This window comes from Nanorana parkeri, unplaced genomic scaffold, assembly GCF_000935625.1.
Source record: "Nanorana parkeri isolate BGI_ZX_2015 unplaced genomic scaffold, ASM93562v1 scaffold62, whole genome shotgun sequence".
Classification (NCBI taxonomy): domain Eukaryota; kingdom Metazoa; phylum Chordata; class Amphibia; order Anura; family Dicroglossidae; genus Nanorana; species Nanorana parkeri.
Window position 1 is genome coordinate 1508537 of NW_017306330.1, and position 25904 is coordinate 1534440.

The 25904-nt window shown below is 43.7% G+C and overlaps 1 protein-coding gene across 1 annotated transcript in view; it reads left to right on the top strand.

The window, feature by feature from the left end:
- The window catches only part of DIAPH2 (diaphanous related formin 2), a 909560-nt gene that overhangs the window by 677530 nt on the left and 206126 nt on the right, over nt 1–25904 (top strand). Inside the window, exon 24 of the mRNA XM_018576282.1 lies at nt 19515–19679. Coding sequence (XP_018431784.1) covers nt 19515–19679 — 165 coding nt within the window. The remainder of the gene's footprint in view (nt 1–19514; nt 19680–25904) is intronic.

Sequence of the window (25904 nt, forward strand, 5' to 3'; positions counted from 1 at the left end):
ATACTGTACACCTCTCCACCCAATAACCATATATACCTCCCCACCCAGAAACCTTATATCCTGTACACTCCCACCCAACAACCTTATATACTGCACATCTCCCCACCCAGCAACCTTATATACTGCACACATCCCCACCCAATAACCTTATATACTGCACATCTCCCCACCCAGCAGCTTTATATACTGCACACATCCCCACCCAGAAACCTTATATACTGCACACATCCCCACCCAATAACCTTATATAACAAACACCTCCCAACCCAGCAATCATATATACTGTACACCCACCCAGGAGCTTTATATACTGTGTGGCCCTCCTCATCCAGCAACCTTACATACTGCACACCTTCCCACCCAATAACCTTATATGAGGTACACATCCCCAACTAACAAACTTTACATACTGTATACCTCCCCACCCAACAGCCTTATATACTGTACACCTTCACACCCACCAAGCATAGGGTTGCCACCTGTCCAGAATTCACCCGGACAGTCCGGTTTTTAAATGTTGTGTCCGGGTTTCATGGCAGCAGAAACCCGGACACAAGATGTCAGGCAGACAGGGGCAACCAAAATTAAGATAGGGGCTACTCGTCTCAACTGTGATATTTACATATGAATGGGTGGCAGTATTTACATATAAAGCCACGACTCATTCTCCCCATAAAATGTCTGCGTGTCGCTAGAGTGTTCGGGTTTCACTTGAAGAAAAGGTGGCAACTCTAATCAAGCAGCTACCTACAATTACTCTTCTACAACATATTTATATACAGCAGCCCCAGGTACCCTTTTATACAGCACCCCCTCAACCTTACTAGACTTTTATACAGCCTTCTTCCCCCATACTAGGTTTAAGTACAGACCCCCATTCCTGTAGCACCCATATATACTATAAATGTAAGCTCTAAATGACTATGCTTTCTCTAAAGGCCTTCAGGGGAGATTTCTGCAACTTTACAGCCAAGATACTTAACATTACCTAGAGCTGCCACAGGACCACACAACTCAATGCGCCCAAGCTCACATGCGACAGATAGGGGCTTCCTGAGAGAGGGTGCCAACGTTTTAAATCCTCCAGAAGACATACAGTATTCCATCTGCATAATGGACTGACATCTGCCCTTCAGTCTCCAAAGAGGTCACAACCTCCTCTAGAAGTCCAGTCTCTTTGGATTCTTGTAACCACATGGCGGACCAGAGGGCAGGAAGACACATCAACCTTTATTGGTGTGACCACTTTTATGTGCTTGTTTTACACCTCACCCTATTCTGCCAACACACACAGTCCCCAACTCTATTCTCACAGACTCTCAGTGGTTAGGTTCTTTGCTGAGGTTATCTGGAGACACGCATTTGTCTTTTAATGCACCAACATAATGGAATGTATGATCAGCAGATCAGGTTCTCAGGCATGACAAAACAACAAGTACTCTTTACTGAATCATGATGTGCAGCAATGACTCGGACACTCTCATAGTCAGTCTCTAACAGTAATGAACATACTAAGAGAGGTGCGAGATCTTCTGTTATTAGTATCCACCCAGTGCTGTGAAAGACGGTCTCATTAAGTAACCTGACTTGCTTCAGAGAGGCCACTCATATATATCAGGAGATTCCCAAAAGCATCGGGGTCTTGGGAAAGGTCTAAATATACAAGAAGCAGCGTGAGTTGTGGTCAAAGAGTTCAAGAAGATGTTTTATTAGATAATCAGTGATAAGAAAACCAGGGGTTCTGACCTCAAACATGGCTGGATTGTGATAAATGTTGTATATGTGTCAAATTAAATTCTGCCACTAGCAGTTCATGCAATCGAGTCCAGCCATGTTTGAGATCACACAATACATTAAGGGGAAGGGTTAAGGGGGAGGGTCTAAACCCCCTAAACGTGTTGGCTTTCTTTCTACTGATTGTCTAATAAAACATAATTTGGGACTCTTTGACTATAAGTCATATTACTTTTTTATATTTTTGGATCTAACAGCAATGTAGCAAACTCAAAGAACTTGGCGGGCACATGCATCACTCTGCAACCAGGTCTTACTTGTTCAGCAGTACTTGGCCTCTGGGGAGTCTAAACTGTCCCTGGAGGAACCCCACTGGTAGTTCCATGATCTTCCGGGACAAGAAAACGCCATCACTATCTATCCCCTTTTATATGATAGGCCCCATTCCCCCAAATCATTCTTAAATATCATATATCAATATCATTAATAAACTTCCACTGGAACTAAAACCCCCGAAATTCTTCCCTGTTTAAGGGCTTCACAGACAATAAACCTCACATGCAACATCAACTCCACTCTTCACCCTTTTGTGAATAGCCCTTCTAGGGTCAGAAAAGTTACAAGATGCTGGCTGCAAGGGAAGCCTAGTCCAACTGCCTGACAGGTCTGATTGGTGGAACTCATGGGGAAGGATCTACTGGTCACCAGTGGACCAAGGCTATCTTACAACCGGGATTTGTCCATCCCTAATATACAACATGCCTTTTACATGCGCACCTTGGTTCCGATTGCCAAAACATAGATTCTGATTGGCTGCGATGGGTTTGTGTTGTGTTCTTGGAATAACCAAATGAATAAGCCAGAAGGTCTTACAAGCGTCGTATGTCTGCTTTCATTTCTTGAAAGCACAAAAATATGGCTTTTTTTCCCCCCTCTTTTCTCAAGAATTATTGTACTTTCATACCCCATGGAGGTGGAAATCTTTGGCCCTGATCAATCTCTAATGACACTAAAGTATCACCAAGCATTCCATATCAGTCCATATTTCCCTTTTGATTGTCATTCCCCGTGCATGCCGTGGCAGTCGAAGAGCACCTTCTGCTTTCCTCTGACTGCGCCGCTAGGACATAAGAATAGCTTGGCAGCTTCCATTAAAGACAAGTGTCTCTCTGTTCTCTGTTGATGTGATGTAATACAATGAGATGGGTTTCATTTTTAGAATGTGCAGCTGGGGTCTATCATGCAAGTATTTCCTTGTGTTGCAGGTGCCGTGTGTACCTGTAATACGGTATGGGGCTGATAAGGTGGTAAAACAATCAAATACGGAACCTAAAGGGTATGTAAACCGCTAGCAATGAACTCCTCTTATTTTGTTCCTTTTTTTGGTCTGTTAAATATTAGACGTGTGATTCGTGTCGTCCCGTTTTCTGACAAATTTTCCAAAATTCAGACATTCGCACACATCCGAATTTCCAAATCCCATTGCATCTGAATGTGTCCCAATCCGAATTTCTGTTTCCGCATTTTGGATCCCGTCCGAAATTCATTCAAAAACGAAACTGAATCAGACGTGACTTTTCTGGCCAATCCGATATATTTTTCGGTTTAATGCATCCGAATGGGTCTGAACACGAAATTTCGTTACGGCAACATGGGAGCAATTAACAATATATATAATACTAAAGCCAAGGCTCCAAGACCCGAATGCGATTCGGGATCCACATTTACAAATTGCATTCGGGAGCTCCCAAATGCCATCCGGGTCTGGGAGCCATATACTGTACATATATTACTAAAGCTGAGGCTGGCAGATCCAAATGGCATTCGGGATCCGAATTTCTGAATTACATTCGGGAGCTTCCAAATGCCATTCTGGTCTGGGAGCCATATACACATATTACTAAAGCTGAGGCTCCCAGACCCGAATGGCATACAGGAGTTCCCAAATGCAATTCGGAAATGCGGATCCAGAATGCCATTCGGGTCTAGGAGATTCAGCTTTAGTATTAATATCTGTAGATGGTTTTCTGTGGTATTCGCAACTAATATTCGTAAACTCATCCGAAACTAACGGAAATTTGGATTTGGTCCAAAACCCCAACTGAATTTTGTATCCGAATCCCGAAATATCCCAACCGAACCAAATTTTTCCACAGCTTACATGTCTATTAAATATACCATTGAAAGAGTTTTGTTTTATATGTTTGATAAGTGCAAAATAATACGCGTTGATCCTGCCAGAAATTCAGTGAGCTGATCGGGAGGTGAGCGAACACATAACGGCGTTCGCTCACCTCTCGATCCTGTCACGGCTCTCTGCCGAGACAGAGGAGGGGCTGGATTCCCCCTCCCCGCTGTCATCCGCCAGCGCTGACTGGTGGAATGGGAGGGGGCGAGTACAGCTGACTCTGCCTCTAGATAGGCAGAGCCAGCTGTCAGTCACGCAGCTGGGCGGATCCCGGCACAATTGTCGGGATCCGCTTCAGCTGCGGTGTCTTAGTATAGAGCAGCAGCTCGCGGTATACTGCGGCGTCTCAGTATACCACGAGGAGGGTAACGGGAGGACGCTAGTTTGTGTCCTTCTGTTACCCTAAGGAGAACCATGGGGAAAAGCCTTAACCCCATAGTTCTCCTTTAATATCATTATATAAAAGTACAAAGAATCCCAAATGCATCTCTTTCAATTAGCATACATTACAGAAAAAGCCTATAATATTCGCTGTATCTATAAACCAGCCGTTCTGGGTGTACAGTTGGTAGGATGTTCACGAGTATGCCTTTCAGCTTTTTTTGCATACATCAGCAGTTTTCTTGAAGGTTTTTATTCATGGATTAAAAACGCGTAAGTTCCGATCTGTAATCAGCATGCTAGGTGTCTATGTTGGCGTGACGAGGCCCGACGTTTTATTAAAGGCGCACTTGTTCCTCGGCCTCCCACAATGCCGACTTTGATGTCTCTCTCACACGTAATACCTTGCCATGTTGTTGGGTCTATTTTTTCCTTTTCTCCCCGATGCCCTCGAGGTTGACTTCTCTTGGATTGGTTTTAATTAGATGTGCACTTGAAGGAGTGTCAATGCGGAATTGGATCTGTACCCTAAAGGACTTTGGCTTTATGAAAAGGAGATTAAGGAAAAAAAGGAAAGAAAGGGAGATGGAAGTATAGTTACAGCACATTATTTTCGTGTTACCGACGCAGTTGTGGAATCGGTTGGCTGTAAAGGTCAGGCTTTGGAAAAACTGTTCTTGCGGCTTTACGCGAACGCGTCCGAACCGAATGGAGAGATAAGTATTGAGAGACACGAGAGCTCAGGGGCAGCAATCCGAAGAGACCAGTACAAGGGAAACAAAATGGGTTTTCTTTAGTGTTGCCGTGCGAGGACGTGGATGGGTTGAGCCTGGAAAAAAAAAAACTTGGAGCTTTGTCAAAAGATTTTGCACATGGGTGAAATCCTGTATAATGCTGACAGTACTGAAGATATTATTTGAGAATTCATAGTAAGAAATCAACCATGGATGCATTTTCTTTTTTGGCATTCATAGAAAAGTACAGAAATGTAGATCAACTGCTTTCACCTTTTTAGTTTTTGTACCCTTTCCCCATCTTGGTGCTGTTGACCTCCTCCAGCCTTGGTCAGCCGCTTCCTTCTACATGCCCTTGCACCTGTGCCGGCTGCTCTGGAATGGCTTCCAGACAACAGTAGACTTTTCCTGCACAGTCTGTGTCAGCACAGCTGCTTGTAGTCTGCACCAGGGGTACATATGACAGGTTGTCCAACCTGGAGCACAATTGCGAGAGTTGCCACTACATAACATGAGGTACCTGAACATGGACCTTTGTGGTACCAGGTATTAATGTAATATAAGTGGCAGATTTCGAAAGATTGAAAATAACTTTGGAGTTGACACTGATATGTTGAAGCAGCCTTTTTAACACTGGGGAATCCTTAAAATAACTTTCTGGTTTTAGGTAACCCTTGCCAATGATGACTATATTTACAGCTCACAGGAGACTAACATGGTGGATGGTGGGAATAATGCTCCTTACATTGGTGGCCAGTGGGAGAAGGCTCCTTTCATTGGTGGTCAGTGGCAACAATGTTGCTTACATTGGTGGAGAGTGGGAAGAATGATCCTTACTTTGGTGTAAAATGAACTGTATTTTAACACATATCAGCGCCTTTGCACAGGTTACCATTGTTTTTAATGGTGGTAGCTCAGTTCAAGGCTCCAAAAAGTTTGCTTTTAGGTAGGATGGGCATTTGTAAAGTAGTAGAATCTGACAGTGGGAACATTTTGAATGTATGGGAAGCCACCTATGAAACATAGGACTGTTGAGTGCCATGTTCCTGTCACAGTTCCTTGTACATTGATCCGGCGCCGGGTTTTGCCTCCTGTCCGAGCTGCTCGGTTTCCTGTCAGCCCACCCTGAACCTAGGTGTTAAAAGGCTTGTGCACCTGTGCTTTAGCGTTAGAGCAACGCTAGCTCCACGCTAGTAGCCAGACCTCTCTGTCTTCTGTGGCATTGCTGTTTGAGTATACCTTGCATTTTGTGTCTTTGTTTGCTCTTGTTGGTTTCAGTGTTCCCTTCCTGCTGTGCTCTTTCATTCCCTCTGTTTTCTGCCCGTGTATCTCTTTGTTTGCTGTGGCTGTGTGTTCCCTCCTCAGCATTGTTTCCTGCTCTGTTTGTGGTTGCCTCCTGCTTCCTGTGGTTATTGTGCTCTGCACTATTGTGCACCTCCCTCCTTTCTCCTGTGCGTTCCCCTCTGCTGTTCCTGTTTATCTCTTGTCTCTGTGAGTACACCTGTTGTTTGTTCCTTATGTTACCTGCTCCCTGTGTCATGCATGTTCCCTGCGTCTTCCCTCTAGTGCCTGTTTTCTGTACCTTGTATCCTGTATGCACCCTGTGCCTTGTCCAGTGTGGTCCCTGAGTACCTGCTGGCACTGTGCATACACGGGTGTGTCAGAGAGCCGCAACCTGGGAGCTGCCCCGCTCAACATCCACACCATCAGTGGCTCTAGTGAAGACCAGACGGCTCCTTAGATCCTGCGACTCTACCACACCTGCGTTTTCTTGTGCAGTCACACTGTCCCTGCATCTTCAGAGACCTGTATCCCTGCCCATTCCTAATTCAGTCACTATATACTGCTCCGCAAGACCCGGAGTTTACGATTCCTGGTGCTCCAGTGCCCTGATCGAGACAGTTCCTTTAACCCGAAACTGATATTTAAAAACGGAATTACATTTTTCTGTTGAATATTCCACATACCTCCTACCGCATTAATGTGTGCTTTTACCCTGAAACGCGTAAGCAGGTTCCTGTGTTCTGAGAAACAATGGTTCTGTCAGATTATCTGGACGCCGGTGAGTTACACATATACAATTGCACGGCTTTCTGCAGTTCTGATTGATCCTGACATTTACATTTTGACAAGGGAATGTAATAGTGAGATTTCTCAGCACACACGGGGGGCTTCCCCTTCCTTCACTAAGATGTGCTAAGATCTACAAATTATGCCCGATGCCCTCTGTATATAAGAATCATGAATAATGAATTTGCCATAAGGTGTTCATTCTTGTATCTGATCTGCATTAACTATCGGTGGAATTCTGCAGGAGAGAGGATGACGTTTTGTCTTGCGTCCATTGATATTTAATTAATTAATTAAAAAGCTCCCGGAGAAGCCAAAAATCTCTTAGGCCGAAATATACTCTGTTAGTGTCGGGTTTAATTGGGTTAGTCGATAAAGATATCTAGACCCGTGGTTCTCAACTAGTGGGTCGCGACCCAAAAGTGGGTCACAGCCCCATGTTCATTGGGTTGCTGCGTGCCTTCCATTGCACTGCTCCTCAGCCTCCCCATTGCACAGCACTGTCAGTTCTCACCATTCAAAATATACTGCACATACGGATGGAGCTCTGTCACAGCACAGCAGCCCACACTGAACCCCGGGTTGAGGATCCACTTCAGTTCTTGTAAGGTAGGGAGACTGGGTGGATCTTACAAAAATATGTCTGTATGTGAGAATGTCTGTGAGTGTGTGAGATTGTGTCTGTGGTTGTGTGTGTCTGTCAGTGATCATGAGGGTCCAGCACTGTACCACGCAATCGCACCTACCACGTGTACTGGTGTAGGAGGTGCATTGTGTTGCCATTAATTTAAATGGCACCTTAAATGCACCGCCTGCACCGGAATGTGTGGTACCGCAGTGCTGAGCATTCCAGTGCAGTGTGACTTGCATCACAACTCAATGACCAAGGACAAATGTGGGTCCTGAGGTGACACAGGTTGAGAACCACTGCTCTAGACCATTCATAAAATGTATTGATAGATCAGCCTTACGTTCACTACAAACATTACAATCTAGTTGTACAATCTCCTCTAGATCTACCAACAACTATGTAGTGTCTGACTGGATACAGAATCATTGGATAGTTTAGAAAGGCCCTCCTCGTTTCGGTAACAATGGCCCTCATTGGTTCGGTAACAATGGCCCTCATTGGTTCGGTAACAATGGCCCTCATTGGTTCGGTAACAATGGTCCTCATTGGTTCGGGAACAATGGCCCTCATTGGTTCGGTAACAATGGCTCCCATTGGTTTGGTAACTCTTAAGTTGATTTTAGTTGATTGCACGAAGATTGTCTGGTCAGACTGTAACTTGTATGGTGGACTTTAAAGTACATCTGAAGCAAAAACTTTTTTGAAATACTTAGCCTTTCCGGCTGCCATGCCACCGAACACTGTTCAACACCTTTCCGATCCTGAGAATTTGTCCCCGAATGTCCTCCGGGAAAACCAACACTTCCAAGTGTCGAACTTCTGGGTCGTTTATCAAGCTCTCAACGGTTCCTCCTGCCATCCTCCACTTCACTATAGACTGTGTTCAGTTCATTGGATTTTTGTATGTGCTGTCCATGTCCTACTGGACACAATTCTCGCCTTCTTCAGTTCTTCACATTGAGGGGAAATCACCTCGTAGGCAGTTGTCACTGGAAAAAATGTCCCGATTGGAACATTTCCCATACCGAGTGTGCCCAAACAATACAGTTTGGACATTTACTTAAATTTCTTTTTAATTGTAATATTGTTTAAAATGAGTTTAATTTTCTTCCCAGCCAACTAAGAAGTGTAGGTGAGTGGGTCAAGAATAAGTAAGACCTCCTATAAGTTTTTTCCAACCAACACTTTCTTCCTTGCTGATTAGACATGTGCGATTTGTTTCGTTCCGTATCAAAATTCGGAAGAATTTTCCAAAATTCGGACACATTTTCCAAAATTTGGACATTCGGGCACATCCGGATTTACGAATCGCAAAGCATCCAAATATGTCCGAATCCGAATTTCCGTTTCCGACTTTCTGGTACCGTCCAAATTTAGTTCAAAAACTAAACTGAATCGGACATGTGACTTTTCTGGCCAATCAGATGTGTTTTTCGGTTTAATGCATCCGAATGGGTCTGAACACAAATGTTTGCTACCGCAACATGGGAGCCATATACAGTATATACAGTATATACATTTAATACTAAAGCTGAGGCTCCCAGACCCGAATGGCATTCGGGATCCGAATTTCCGAATTGCATTCAAGAGCTCTCGATTGCCATACGGGTCTGGGAGCCATGTCCATCCGAATGGGTCTGAACACAAATGTTCGTTACCGCAACATGGGAGCCATATACAGTATATATATGTGATACCAAAGCTCAGGCTCCTAGACCCGAATGACATTTGGGATCCTTATTTCTGAATGGCATTTGAGAGCTCCCGAATGCTATACGGGTCTGGGAGCCATATACATATATTACTAAAGCTGAGGCTCCCAGACCCAAATGGCATTCAGGAGCTCTCAAATGCCATTCGGAAATAAGGATCCCGAATGCCATTCGGGTCTAGGAGATTCAGCTTTAGTATTAATATCTGTAGATGGTTTTCTCTGTTCTTCGCAACAAATATTCGTAAACTCATCTGAAACTAACAAAAATTTGTATCTCGGCCGAATCCGAAACCCGAACCGAATTGATTTTCGGATCCGAATTCCAAAAGAACGAAATATCTGAACCAAACCAAATTTTTCCGCAGCTGACATGTCTATTGCTGATTAGCAATATTTTCAGTTTTTATTTATTTCATGGGTGTTAAATACAATTAGGGAAAACAAATGTCTCCAGTGATTTGGAAGAGTCTGAGACGTTGCTTTGTTGTTTGTACACAGCTCAAGCGGTATCTCACCGGTTAAAAGGCTCCATGGTTAGTTTCCTGTTGCAGCTTCCCCACGATAATCCTCCATCCTTTTTACGGGAGACTCGCACAGTTTTTTTTTCTTTTTTCTGCATGCGTTCGTAAAGTGTGATTTTATAAACTGCTTTATTCCCCTGTAGCCCTTTGTACGTCACTCTTCGCTCTCGAATAGCTTCCTCTCGGAAAATAAGTCATTCGGGCTTCTATCAGATGGCTTCTGCTTCAATACCTACAATACCTCTGTGCCCTCTTTTTCTCAGCAATATAGATCCTGTCCAGATCCAAGAGAAATAAAGTTGAGTTTGCTTAAAGCGAGATAACTCATTCCTCGAATAATTCAACAACACATCCCCGGTCTGTGTTTAAGAATCAGAACACTTCTTGAAGACTGGATGGCCTGTCAAAGATGTCTCCTTCTTGGCTGCTTTGACTCGAGTGTGACGCATCCTGAAAGCTGTTTGTTTCCCCCTCTTTCTTTGTTTTCTTCTTGCTTGGGGTTTATTCTGCCTATTGGCTGAAAGATCAGTCAGGGTCGGTTGTCTATATTCCAGCTGTGAGTCTGCGAAATTCCTTCATAACCCCAGTCTATGTGGTAAAGCTCTTGGCCTTTTCAATAGAGTTGACCATGTGACTGTGAGCATGGTTGCTTTTATACACCTTATATGCTGCTTGAGGGATTTTATACACTAGATTGTGTTGGTAACATATACATGGACTTTGTATACAAAACCCTAAGAGGGTTTTTATGGAATACTATCTGTGGTATATTTTTATATGATGTGTTAATAAAACAATTATAGAATACCCTTGGTGGTCTTAAGAGAATTTGAAAGAGAGTTACAGGGATGGTTAGTGTTATGGTTACAGGGAGGGTTAGTGTTGGGGTTACAGGGAGGGTTAGTGTTGGGGTTACAGGGAGGGTTAATGTTGGGGTTACAGGGAGGGTTAATGTTGGGGTTACAGGGAGGGTTAGGGTTACAGGATGGTTAGTGTTACAAGGAAGGTTAGGGTTACAGGGAGGGTTGAGGTTACAGGATGGTTAGTGTTACTGGGAGGGTTAGTGTTACAGGGAGGGTTAGTGTTACAGGCAGCGTTGGGGTTACAGGGGGGTTAATGTTGCAGGGAGTGTTAGGATTACAGGGAGGGTTAGTGTTAGGTATGCAGAAGGGGAAAGTGTTAGTTTGAGGAATAATAATTGTTTGGATTAGAGAGTTACATGGATGATTATTGTTAGGGTTAAGGTTGGGGTTAGTGGTAGAACTACAGGGACGGAAAGTTTTAAGGTGAAAAAGGGGGTAACTGTAAAGGTTACATATAGTATTTGTTTTAGAGTTACAGGTAGAGTTATTGTTAGGGTTACAGGAAGGATTAAAATTATAACTAGTGCAACGTTTACAGATAAATGCTGTTGAACTTGGGGGGTTAGTGTGAGGATCAGTGTTTAGGATTACAGGGATGGTTAGTGTTAGGGTTAAGGGAGAGATAGGGTCAGGGTTACATAGGTGATTACAGGGGGTCTTAGTGTTACAATGTATGGAATGATTAGTGTTGGGGTTGGGGGAGAAGTACAATGTTGGTTAGTGTTAGGATTACAGGGAGGGCTAGTGTTGGGTGGGGGTCTTAAAGAGACACCACCACATTGCCAATATAGGTAGCAGTGTCTGAGTAAAGCAACCTCCCTTGATCCAGTAATACTTACCTCTTCAGCGATACTCCTTAACATATTACATGAACTGTACTCCACATGCCTACCATCATTGCTGTGATAGATATGTCCTGGTTGTCCAGTTTCCTCCTATATACTTACACAGGAGTTGGTCGCCCTCCCCCCCAGCCAAATTATTCTCACTATACCTGTATGAGGCACATTGGCGTGTAAGCTTTTCCAGTGCAGTACCTGATGCGGATGGCTCAGTGTTGACTGTATACAGTGTCAGCATTCTATAAATACTGTATTTATTTGTACTTAGGCATTAACCAGTTTAATTAGTGGAATGAGGTTTGCAGCATAAATGCCGCGATCAAATTAGGGATTTTTTTTTCTCCTTTACTGTAACGTCTGTCTGTAAAGTGTTCAATCTCTTCCTCTAGCTGTTAGCGCCATACATCCCTAATTGACGGAGTGAAGGCACTGATACGATTAGCATCCCGTGTTAGCAGTCATAACCTCTAAAGAGCAGAACAGATGTTCTCAGTCTCAAGGACTTCAGGGCATTTATCACAGAATCCAGGTTGCAGATTTAGAAAGAGGGAGAAAAAGCAAATCAGCCTCGTTCGTCGGTGAAAAAAAAACCAAAACAGGCTCGTTATAATTAGAGGCGTGTTGTACATAGTCGGCTGAGATTTGCAAACTGCCGGATTGCGAAGGTAAAACAAAATCCGTGTGAAGTGTTTTCCTGCTTCTTAAGAGTTTCTGCATTATACGCTCTCTTGTCGGAGTTGTCTGACAGCCAATGTCGGTCGTGGGCCCCCTTCAGACAAAGGTGTTGCGGTAATGCACCAAAAACGCGCAATAATGTACAGCGCTTCCTGTGCCTTGTGGTTCCAGTAATTTAAAATGGCGCCCTAATGCGCAAGTACACTTGCTGCCAACCAAGCCCCAATGCAGCATACCACAATGCACATTCTGCAGGATATGGGGCACTGTAGGGCAGCACAGATACCATTTTTCCCCAGACCGAGTACTGATACCAATCACCAATACTTTTTTTGTGTCATGTGACATTTTTTCTAAAACAATACAGACTAATGATTTTAGGACAGTGGTGGAATGTGGGGCCCCATTCACTGCTGTAAACGCTGTGACCCTGGTAGTCCTGCCACTGGCTTCAAGTTGTAGAGGGACTACAAATCCCATCAATATATTATACAGCAATGCACAATGGCAACCGGCTACAGAGGACTACAGATCCCAGCAATACATTATACAGCAATGCCGAATGGCACCAGCTATAGAGGACCACAAATCCCAGCAATACATTTTACAGCAATGCCTAATGGCAACCGGCTATAGATGACTACAGATCCCAGCAATCCATTATACAGCAATGCAGAATGGCAACCAGCTATAGAGGACTACAGATCCCAGCAATACATTATACAGCAATGCAGAATGGCAAACGGCTATAGAGGACTACAAATCCCAGCAATACATTATACAGCAATGCAGAATGGCAACCGGCTATAGAGGACTACAGATCCCAGCAATACATTATACAGCAATGCCGAATGCAACCGGCTACAGAGAACTACAGATCCCAGCAATACATTATACAGCAATGCCGAATGCAACCGGCTATAGATGACTACAGATCCCAGCAATACATTATACAGCAATGCCGAATAATATGAAGCTGCATACTCTGTGCTGCTTCGGGGTGCCGTCCTGATGTCTCCAGCAGAGGATCTCAGGTGGGCTGCGGATGATCTCAGTTTGGCTGTTTGGGGTCTCAGGAGGCTATGTGGGATCTTACCAGGGCTGCGCTGGATCTTTGGTGGGCTATAGAGGACTACAAATCTCAGCATTACTTTAAACAGCAAAGCAGAATAATTTGAAGCTAGATACTCTGTGCTGCTTCTGGGTGGCGGCCTTATATCCCCAAGTGGAGGATCTCAGGTGGGCTGTAAAGGATGTAACAAGGGTTGTGCGGTGTCTCAGGAGGCTGTGTGTGGTCTTACCAGGGCTGTGCAGCATCTCAGGTGGGCTGTGCCTGGTCTCAGGATGCTGTGCAGGGTCTCAGATGGGCTGTGCAGGGTCTCAGGTGGGCTGTGTGGGGTCTCAGGTGGGCTGTGCGGGTCTCAGGATGCTGTGCAGTGTCTCAGTAGGCTATGCAGGGTCTCAGAAGGCTGTGTGGGGTGTCACCAGGTAAGGCACACATGTGATGCCAATCCAACGAATGAAAGTGGTGAGCCAGGGACAGTCAGTCTGAGGATGAAAGAGCTAGATGATGCCAGGAAATGAGGCGGGCTCTATCTGGCTTGCTACAGCTTTTAATGCACATTGTGAGAAGCTGCCAGTGTGCAGTGCAATCATAGTAGGTAAGTTCAGTCCAGGAGAGGAGCCGGTACAACTGTGCAAGACTGAAGTTCACTTTTTAATACAACTTTGTAACTAATACTGTTATAATATTGTGACATTGTAGCAAGGGTAAGCTGTCCTCTCTTCTCACCCTTTCTTATTTACATCCTGTCAGAAGAAGGGTAAAGTAACAAATAAGTACATTTATGGTAATGTCGCTGTGAGAGCGTTGGAAAGGTTACTTATAATAATCCGGGCACTATGTAAATGATTTGTTCCAGGTAAGGGACACCCGCCGTCTGCCGCTGTTCTCGCTATAGTGTGACCGGCTTTTATCTTAAAAGAACGCATTATAAAGGTGAAGGAAATAATGGCGTGTTTTTAATTCATAGAAAGCCCCTGCTGGGTTGTAAGTTGCATGGAAAGGAGGCTCGTGGAAAGCTGGATTGCAGTGGAAAATGTAAATACGATCATCCACTGATCAGTGAGAACGGAACTGTCCTTATCCCAGGACAGAAGGAAAGGGAGCTGTCATCTCCGGTCTTATCTCGCCAAAGGAAGTGTAATCCTCGTTGGTCACTTTTGTGTTTTATTCACATTTGCAGACAACACAGCCAGGAGGGCGACCCTACTTTCTCTGTAAAGATTTAAAGCTGAACACCGGCATCAGCAAATATTGTCCTCATAGAAGAGTTATTTGTCTTCTTCCTGGAATGTTAAGGAGCTTTGTGTATTTCTTCCAGATCTGTGCAGTAATCCAGTGTGACACTTGGAGCTTCCTGTAACAAAGACTGGTCACTGCTGTGCAGGATGACTGGTCTTATCTCCACCCCCTCCTGTAATTAAGACCAGTCACTGCTGCTCTCTACATGTGCAGGGTGACTGATTTTGTCTCTGCCCCCTCCTGTAATAAAGACTGGTCACTGCTGCTCTCTCTCCTTGTGCAGTCATGTCTCCGCCCCCTCCTGTAACAACGACCTGTCACTGCTGCTCTCTCTCCTTGTGCAGGGTGACTGGTCTTGTCTTTGCCCCTCCTGTAATAAAGACCAGTCCCTGCTGCTCTCTCTCCTTGTGCAGGGTGACTGGTCTTGTCTCCGCCCCTCCTGTAATAAAGACCGGTCCCTGCTGCTCTCTCTCCTTGTGTAGGGTGACTGGTCTTGTCTCCGCCCCTCCTGTAATAAAGACCGGTCCCTGCTGCTCTCTCTCCTTGTGCAGGGTTACTGGTCTTGTCTCCACTCCCTCCTGTATTAAAGACCCTTCACTGGTGCTCTCTCCTCTTGTGTAGGGCGACTGGTCCTGTCTCCGTCCCCTCCTGTAATAAAGACCGCTCACTGCTGCTCTCTCTCCTTGTGCAGGGTGACTGGTCTTGTCTCCACCGTAGTGAGTAATATATTGTGTGTTTGTATATTTTTTACTGAAAGTATAGATTGGATAAAGAGTAGTGCAAATATGGCATGACATAACAAATTTCAGCTGCCACCATTAAATTCGGTAGGGTTTCTGCTTTCAGAAAATATATAGGGGGAAATTATCAAAACTGGAGCAGACAAAATCCGGAGCAGTTGTCCATGGCAACCAATCGGTTTCTATTCTCAGTTTATTCAGTTAAGATTTGAAAATGAAAGAGAGAAGCTGATTGGTTGCCATGCACAGCTGCTCCAGATTTTGTCTGCTCCAGTATTGATAAATTCACCCCGCACTGTCTTTTGGGGATTTTAACCTCCCTGGCAGTCTGAATATGTCAGTATTTTGAATGTCAAAGCGGTACATTGTTTTGCATGGAAATGTATTGTTTTATATTGTAGGCCTGTAATTCTTAGGAATAATTCACTTAAATCTGTCCAAACAAGAGTCTAGTAGACATCCCAGGTATGATAAAGTTTGAAACACAAAATCATAAATTATAATATAATAAATAATTATAAAAAAATAATAATATAATAATACATTTAATTCAATAATGTAATCAAACCAAAAACACTGACATTTGTCCAAACAAGGGTGCAATATTACTAGTGTGTGTGTGTATATGTCATGTTTTCACTTTTGAATTGCCTGCCGGTTCCGCCCCCCTGCGACGCCGACGCTCGCAGGGAACGAACCCGTAAGACGGATGCCGGCATCGGGCGGAGGACACAACGAGAGGGCACCAGGGGCTCGTAAGGACAAGGTAAGTGAAACTACAGTGTAATCCCGAGTGTGGCTCGGGGGTTACCGCTTTTGGTACTGAAAATTAACCCAGAGCCACACTCGGGATTACCGCCAGGGAGGCTGAGTGATCTTCAGGCCTAAAATTGCATTATAACACATGCAAAAAGATTTTTAAAAAATTGGCTGTGGCACCGAAAGGGTTAATAAATCTATATAAACATCCAAAAATGGCGACTTAGATTTTATATTATAAACAGACAAGGATTTTTTTTTCTGTTTCTTCTGCAGCTTACCGTCGGTCTTCCCGGTGAACCCTTCGCCTCCCCTCGCGGATGGAAAAGTATATTTAAAGTACATAAAAGAGGTTCATAAAAAAATGAACTAAGCAGATAATGACAAGATGATTTTGGGCCCAAAAGTCTGATTTATCAAGCTCTCAGAATCGGGAATATTATACAGATTAGTGTTGTAAGGAGGAAGAAAGCTTCTGAAGCTAAGCTGATTAATACAACATTTTTCCTTCTAATGTTTTTTCATGCGCCGGATAGATAAAGTTAATGGACGAGGGACCTCTAAGACGGGTTCCCGTAACTGTCAGCATTTACACGCCAAACTTTTTTTTTCATGCGCTCTTTGGGGGTGAAGCGTTTTCTGCAGATTTTTTCAGACGTCCGTTAGGCTCTGTTATGATTAATTGTTCTTCCTGCAACATTAATTTTGTAGGCTGTCGAGTCTTTGAACCTTTTCAGGACTCTACAAGCCTACGAGGCATTGCAATGCGTAAGGATTTTCCAAGATTTGTATATTTTTTTTCTTTTTATGTATTGTCTTTCTAGGTATGCGAGAGAATAACAGATTGGTCGTGGTTGAGATTGGCTGTGAGCAATGAAACTTGTGCAATATATTAGTGTCGTTCCGTCTTCGCTGTGTTCGGGTGGTTTAGCATTTGTAAATTTTTGTTGAATTATACATTTTGTGTTTTGTTTTTGATAAAGTAAGAAAGGATTAGGACCCCCTGTCCTTACCAGCATCTGGAGCCATCATATTCATACCCCTTGACAGCCCTCTGAATATACCAGTTTTGTTAACACTACCAAGCCCTAATGAAGGGGGGCCCTTTAAACCCCTGGAATGTGCTCACGTATGATACAAGATGCTACAGGGGAGCTATCCACCAACGAAAGTGCCATTGTAAAGCTCTATTTAGATCTGAGGTGTCCATGATGCTGCACACGTGACCAGTAAAGATGGGCTACCTGAAATGGGTTTGGTTCACTCCGACATTCACTGAACCCAGGGATGCCTGTTTCCTAGCATCCAATGACACTGTGCAGCTCAGCCACCAGTAAACCAATAAAGCTGTGTGGTTCAGCACCAGTTGACCAATGACTTTGTGCACCTCAGCCACCAGTAAACCAATGACGCTGTGCGGCTCAGTCACCAGTCGACTAATGATTCTGTGCCCCTCAGCCACCAGTCGACCACTGACTCTGTGCTCCTGAGCCACCAGTCAGCTAATGTTGCTGTGCGACTCAGTCACCAGTCAACAAATGACACTGTGTGGCTCAGCCACCAGTCAGCCAATGACACTGTGTGGTTCAGCCACCAGTCAACCAATGACACTGTGTGGTTCAGCCACCAGTCAACCAATGACACTGTGTGGTTCAGCCACCAGTCAACCAATGACACTGTGTGGTTCAGCCACCAGTCAACCAATGACAATGTGTGGTTCAGCCACCAGTCAACCAATGTTGCTGTGCCGCTCAGCCAGCAGTCATGCAATGGTGCTTGTGGTGCATTGGAATGTGTTGACTGGTCCATCTCTTGAAGAGATAGGGCCTTTCTCTCTCCCCCTAGGGCGCAAGGCTCCTGACAGGCTCAGAGCGCTCTAATTCATCTAGCCAAAGCCAGGCAGAGTAAAAAAAAAAAACAAATGTGGGACTTTAGGTATACTTTTAAAAAATTCCTGTGAGCCTGTGTTAGGATTTGGGTTCATCAGAAATGTCACCAGCAGACCAATAGATGATGTCCAAAATAAAGTAACATTTTTCCTAGCATATTGTCACATGTTAACATGACAAGGATTTGGGTTCAGTCAGGGGCCCTTTGGGCTTACAGGAGGTCATACAGTTCTAAATTACGGAACAGAGAGGCCCTTCTTATAAAGCTGTATCACTTTATTTTTTGGTACCACAGGACATTGTATATTCAGCTGTGTGTTTTCAATGCAGTGTATCTTCAACTGAAGCCATACAGGTTAGAGAAAGCGACTCTGTAAAACTTTTTATTTATGCAAATTCTTAAGAAGATCTTTGTTTTCCATATATAAGACTCCAGGAGGAAGGGGTGGGGGTTGCCTTAACGCAGCGATGGCAGATGGTGTTTCAGATGAATCCAGAATTTACATACCATGTGCAAAAACATGTTTAAATTGTAGAAATATGTTCATCGTGCCAAGTCACTTTTTTCAATATTAATAAAGAAACATAAGAGGGATGCATTACCTTGAAATGCGGATTGTTTTGTAATGAATTAAAAAAAAGATTTGTGGTGCTCTATTTTTCATGATTCCGCAGAGGACAATAGAGATCGGGGTTCTATTAACTAATCCAAGCGCATTATTTAGCTGTGTTTGTTATTTTGTCTCATGGTAATTTTCTCATCAGAATGTTCAATTAGGAGACATAAATTCAGCACGAGGGTGCCATTGTTGGTTTTTTTTGCATATGAAATAGTTATTTAACTGCTGAGTCCTTTATTTCTCATGAATGATTTTATCTGTTGAAACATTATCTAATATGCACTAAAAATGGCTCAGTTTTCTGCTTTCCTCAATAGGGCATCCCACAGAAATTCGACATGCACATCAACAAAAGCTGGCGGTATTTTAAAGCCCAACTCCACCTTTTAATGGAAAGAGGTCCAGCAGGGATAAAAATAAAAAAAGCTGGGGCTGGAATATCTACCTTCATTCTGAAGCTGTCCCCCAGTGCTTATTCTCTGCCCCTAGATACCACCGTTCGCCTTGGTAGTATGCCCAGCACCATTTAACCACCTTCCTGTGAGCCCTGGTTGTCATAGACACACTGCCTGGGGGCATGTCATCCCGCCAACCTAGGCTCACAGTACTAACATGCATTGCAACACTCGCATGCCAGGCCACCCGTATAATGAAATCCCTCCAATAGGGACACAAACAAAAACACATTGTAGTAAGAGTGATGTCTGTGCCTTGATGTGTCCCTCGTCCCATTTCTTGCATTGTGTTTTATGTATCACAGGGGCAGGTACAGAGTTCGTTTTCAAGTAAACAATGTTTGTCTTATGTGTGCCTTCTTGAGAAAGTTTTTCCTTGACTAAACTTCCTACGTCTTTGCGAAGACAGCCCGTGAGCAGTGCGAGAAGCTGACCACCATGCACAACAACATGAACAAGCTTTACGACAACCTGGGAGAATTCTTCTCCTTCGATCCCAGAGCGGTGAACGTTGAGGAGTTTTTCGGGGACCTAGCCAACTTCCGGGCGCTCTTCTTGGTAAGCTCCTTTATAAGTTCTTGTTTAAGTGAAAGAACTTTGTGTGATTTGTAAATTTTTATGTGCTTGAATCTTGCCACATCATATCAACCTTCCTTTTGCACCTTTCTGTGATTAATTATAATACCAACATGTAGACTGTTGTCCACAGATCTAACCTTGGATTGGATGATGGACACCTCATGTCTATAGAAAGTGGGTTAGAGTTTTAATATATGTTAGTTGTATACTGTTATCCAATGGTATCATGGTGGTATGACAATGGGTGGTATGACAATGGAGAACCTTGATATTGGCCTGGCAGTTTCTGCACACCAAAGGATTTCAATAATTACCTTGCTTTATGATGAGGATGTATAAGTTTAGTGTCACATACCTGATGGGAGACCAAGCTGAGCAGAGGAAGGATATGCTTGCCGACCTTGTCCAACTCTCCTGGAAGTGGTTACAGGCAGAGTGAGGACACAGGAAAGTAAGGGTGCCCAGAACGTAGGTCAATGAAGTTCATGCAGATGCTTTGGGTGTGAAGACCGGATAAGGCAACCACAGGACTGTGTTCAAGGCGGTGCGTTGAACACAGCAGGGTACTGGAACAGGAGACAGAGGTGTAGTCGGGAGCACAGGCCTGGCTTACTATCGTCCAGATGAAGCCGTATCGAACCAACATTACTAGCCAGATCAGAGTTGAAGTCACAAGCCAAGGTAAGAACACAGAGAACCAGAGTCTGGTCACAAGCCAGCGTCGTCTTCTTTGGGAATCAAGTCACAGGTCAGGTCGCAGGGAAACAGGAACAAACTGAAGACAGTCAGCAATTAGCCCATACTTCATGATGGTTTAAATAGGCTAACTGACACACCAGTATGCGTGCATGCCAGTGCGCATGTGCATGCACACACATGCACACCAATGCTAACATTTATGTGCATGGATACTGGTGCACATTTTTCTGCACACAAAAACTAAAGCACGTTCACCCATAACCCTGAGAGCGGGGCAGCGTACAATGGAATGTGCACGAGCCTGTGCCCACATGAGTTTAATGGTGATTACTGGAGCATCTTTACATTTTGGATGAGGTTTAGGGATGCAAGTTTGGTTATGAAAGCTACCCCCTTATCAGGGCAGGAATGCTTCTAATTCTAAGGATATCTTGAAAAAAATAACAGAAAATAATGTGAAAAAGGATTCTGTTCTATTATTTTTAAGTTTAAAATGTTCCATGCAATGGAGCATCCTACCACAGATGAAACTAGTTTTGCAGGGGCTGCTTGTAAATGTATCTCAAGCTCAGAGCAGACCTCTGCACTGAATTCACCGGTACATAGTATCTGAGGTTGAATAAAGACACAGGTCCATCAAGTTCAACCTTTGTCTGTCTGTGTGTGATTGCGCATGTGTAAGTATGTACACAACTCTCTTATTTTTAATAGTACCTGTACCCCTGTATGTTACGGTCTCTGAGGAAAGTATCTAATGGATTTTTGAATGATTCAATACTCTCAGCTGATACCACTGGCAGCGAGTTCCAGACTTTAGCTGTTCTTACTGAAAAAAAAGCCCCTATGCCCCTTGTGGTTAAATCTTTTCTCCACCAGTTTTAGGTGTTGGCCTCTAGTCCTTGTTATGGAATTTACCAACAGTTTATTGCTGATGTTGCCATCACCACTAAACATTGTGTACATCAAAAGCATGTCCCTCCTTAATCTCCTCACTTCTAGTGTGAACATGTTTAAATTTAGTAACATTGTCTCGTAGCTTAGGGAATTGTGGGAAGTATCATGTACAAACAGTTGCAGCTAGTACAGTACCATAGTTTCAAATTGAGAGACATATAAAGTTGGTAGCGGTTTTAGAAAGTAACTGCCGGCAGAAAAAAACTTACATGATAAGGTCAATTTTGAAACCATTCCATTATATATTTTTTATTGTAAGAGTGGAGTATTTTTTTCCAAGTATGATTTACGAGTCTTGCTTTCTGTTCTCCATCTGTTCGATGACATGCTCTGCTTAAAAGCCGCATCTACTTCATGTCTCCAGTCCGGCCTTTTCTATGTTCAAATATTTATTCAAGCATTTTGTTTGCATTCAAAACATTTATTTTGTCTGTCTGCGTATTGATCCCATTGATTTCATGTTTTGCTATCGCATGAGGCACCAGCAGGTTGTCTGATGACTTGAAACAAGGCCCTTTGTTCCCAAAATAGATATGGAAGCTTTGGCTGTGGCTCGGCAGCCAATTGGCCCAAGCGCTTCTCCATGTTCTTGGAGCCCCCTGCTATGAAAATTAGGGGAATTGGGCACCGCAGAAAAACATTTCCGTCTTCCAAAATCTACATTTGGCCCTATACCATTAATGGAAAGCTTAGATATGCTTGTTAGACCGTGGTGATTTTTGCAACCCTTCACTGGTATGCGAGGCAGAGTGCTTCTGTCTGTGGGTGCATGCTGGATTCAGTGCCACTCACATGTGCCTATACCTTTGGAATCCTCTAGTAGGTGACACAACAATCATTCCAAGACACTTCACCAGGACTGACAATCTTGTAGTGAACGGACTAACATCCTTCCTTGGGCAAGTGTAGTTCACCTTCCTGTGTTGCTGACCCCAAGGGAAACCATAGTAATCACAACTGGTTCTCCGACAGTTGTTTTCCCCCATTTGTTTGTTGACATGAATTATTCAGCAGAATTGGCGGTGATTGTCCAACCCTAGAGGCAGGGAAAACTGACCGGTGCATAATTTGATCTTTTTTACATTCTTTTGTTTGGAAATATGTAACCTCTTAATGGGCAGAATCAGTCTATGATACTACATATACACTGAGTGGCCAGATTATTATGACCACCCCATCAGTACTTCGTTGGGCCACAAGATGACTCCACGAGATTACTTTGTTGGGCCATGAGATGACCCCACGAGATGTTGAAAGGTGATGCGAGGAATCTGACACTGCACTGTTGCCCTTCTGTTGTCTTGTACCAGTCTTGCCCCTCTCCGTTCTGCCCTAACATTGACTAGTCGCTGACGGCCACAATTCGCACGTTCAGACCCAGATTTTCGGCTGGCAGTCTGGTCTTTAAACACTTTAACAATAGCTGCTCGTGAACATTTAACGAATTCTGCTGTTTTGCTGATACTCGCTCCATGTCTCCGAGTGCCAACAATCATCCCACGTTCAGAGGCTGTTAAATCGCGTTGTTTACCCGTATCTTCAGAAACAAATCACTTCTACTGTCGTGGTAAACAACCTGCTTCCTGGCCCTCTAGCAACTTCCTGCACGAAATTATAGCTAATTATAGCTACTTTGCCTACAAACGTCAGGTGGTCATAATAATCTGGCCACTCAGTGTAGTGTATTGGGCCGAGTCTGTTCTGAAAGTACTTCTAAATCCAATCACTAAAATCTCATATAATCAACATTTTGATGCAATATCAAAAAAAATTTAAAATCATTTTAAACCTATTTCTTTGTCTGGTGGTCCTGCCGTGAAAGTTCTTGTCCAGGCACTTCCTGTTATTTGGTGTTATGTAGTTGTCCCCTTTAGAAAGTTGGTTTAGGGCAATAATACACAGCTGGTGCTGGAGTGAATGTAGAGAAGAAGCAGCTGAAATATGCTGAAGGAGGTCAGGAGCACTGAGATGCAATAAAAGGTTTTTTTCCTGGAAAATAGGCAATATTTGTGGTACTTAGTTTGCTATAGCATTGTGTATCATCTAGTTAGGGTTTAGATCTATGTGTACACAAAGGATATTGCTCCAGGCAGTCTTCTGGCTCACTGATCAGGCTATGGGTGCTAACTCAGTGGGGTTCATTCTTTCCAGGCATACTGGATTCAATTGAAGAAAGCTGCATATAAAACACATCCTTTTTTCATTGCTTTAAAAAGCTTTATTGCAACTTGAATATGTTCAGAAAACCAAGACAAAGCACATAGCTTTCTGCCAGACCCTGCTCATTTTCCTCAGATGTGTTTCACCCAACAAGGGCTTAGTCATAGAGGCGGACATCTATGGCTCTCCACTAGACTCTGCTCGTACTCCTCCAATGTCTTTCACCCCAAAGTAGGATAAGTTATAGGGCCTGCCAAAAGTCCACCTCTTGGTCATAGTGGTAGACCTCCACAGCTTTCTGCCAAACCCTGCCCTTTCTCATATAATGTGTTGCACCCCAAAGGGGCTTAGTCATAGAGGTGGTCCTCTATGGTCCTCCGCCAGACTCCTACTCCTCCAATGTGTTTCACTCTAAAGAGGGCTTAGTTATAGAACCTGCCAGAGGTCTACCTTTTAGTCATAGCAGTGGACCTTTACGGCTTTCCTCCAGACCCTGCTTTTTCTCATCTAATAAGTTTTGCCACAAAAAGGGCTTAGTTATAAAGGTGGAACTCCATCTCTCTCTGCCACACTGTGTTCCTACTCCTCAAATGTAATTTACCCCAAATGGGGGCTTAGTCATAGAGCCTGCCACAGGTCCACGTCTTGGTCATAGCGGTGGACCTCTACAGCTTTCCGCCAGACCCTGCTCCTTCTCCCTCAAAGCATTTCACCCCAAAAAGAGCTTTTCATAGAGATGGACCTCTATGGCTCTCCATCAGGCCCTTACATCTCCTTCAACACATTTCACCCCAAAGCAGGCTTAGTCATAGAGGTGCACCTCTATGACTCTCTGTCAGCCCCGTACATCTTCTTAAACACATTTCACCTCAAAGGTGCTTAGTCTTAGAAGTGGACATCTATTTCTCTCTGCCACACTCTGTTCCTACTCCTCAAATGTATTTCACCCCAAAGGTGGCTTAGTCATAGAGCCTGCCACAGGTCCACCTCTTAGTCATAGCGGTGGACCTATATGACTTTCTGCCAAACCCTGCTCCTTCTCCATCAATGTATTTCACCCCAAAGGGGGCTTAGTCATAGAGGTGGACCTCTGTGGCTCTCCGTCAGCCCCTTACATCTCCTTCAACACATTTCACCCCAAAGGGGCCTTAGTCCTAGAGGTGGACATCTATGACTAAGCCTCTGTTGGGGTCAGTTGTGTCAGAGGCCAAGAAGCAGGGTTTGGAAGAGAGCTCTGTGCTCTGACTTGGTTTTGTGAATGTATCCAAATTACAACAAAGCTTTTTGAAGCAATGCAAAAAGGATACGACGGCTGTTGGGACACTGTTTGCTCGTTCATGGCATCACAGCCAGGGAACATGTACCTTAAAAAAAACAAAAGCAGCTCCAGAATTTCTATTTAAATTCCTTGATATACAAGTGACCATTGAGAGGAGCTTTAAAAAAATCAACAAGAGCAAAGCAAGAACAAAGTTATAAAACATGTGAAAGTCACAAATCCTGCAATAATAATAACGGACCCTAAAAAATATATGATAGTTTCTGTAAAAAAAAAGATATAATATAGTGACAGGTCCTTTTAATAGACGTGTAAGCTGCAGAAAAATTTGGTTCAGTTCGGAATACGGATCCGAATTTCAATTTGGTTTGGGTTCCGTAATGCGAATTTAGTTACTTTCGGTGAGTTTACAAATATTCATTACGAATACCATAGAAAACCGTATACAGATATTAATACTGAAGCTGAATCTTCTAGACCCGAATGGCATTTGGAATCCGAATTTCTGAATTTCCGAATTGCATTCAGGAGCTCCTGGATGCCATTCGGGTCTGGGAGCCATGTACATATATTACTAAAGCTGAGGCTCCCAGGACCCGAATGACATTTGGGAGCTCCCAAATGCAATTCGGATCCCGTCGAATGACATTCGGGTCTGGGAGATTCAGCTTTAGGATTAATATCTGTAGATGGTTTTCTGTGGTATTTGCAACGAATATTAGTGAACTCATCTGAAACTAACGAAAATTCAGATTCTGTTCGAATTCAAAACACGAACCGAATTGCATTTCGGATCCGAATCCCAAATTCTGAAAGAACAAAATATCCGAACCAAACCAATTTTTTCCGCAGCTGACATGCCTATTTGCAATATTTGCAGTTTCTATTTATTTCACAGGTGTGGAATATATTTTGGGAAAATTAATGTCTCCCGTGATTTGGAAGAGTCTGAGACGTTGCCTCGTTGCTTGTACAGAGCCGAATCCCTCTAGACTCGAATAGCATTCAGGTTCCCAATTTCTAAATTGCATTGGGGAGCTCCTGAATGCCATTCGGGTCTGGGATCCATATACATATATTACTAAAGCTGAGGCTCCCAGACCCGAAAGGGA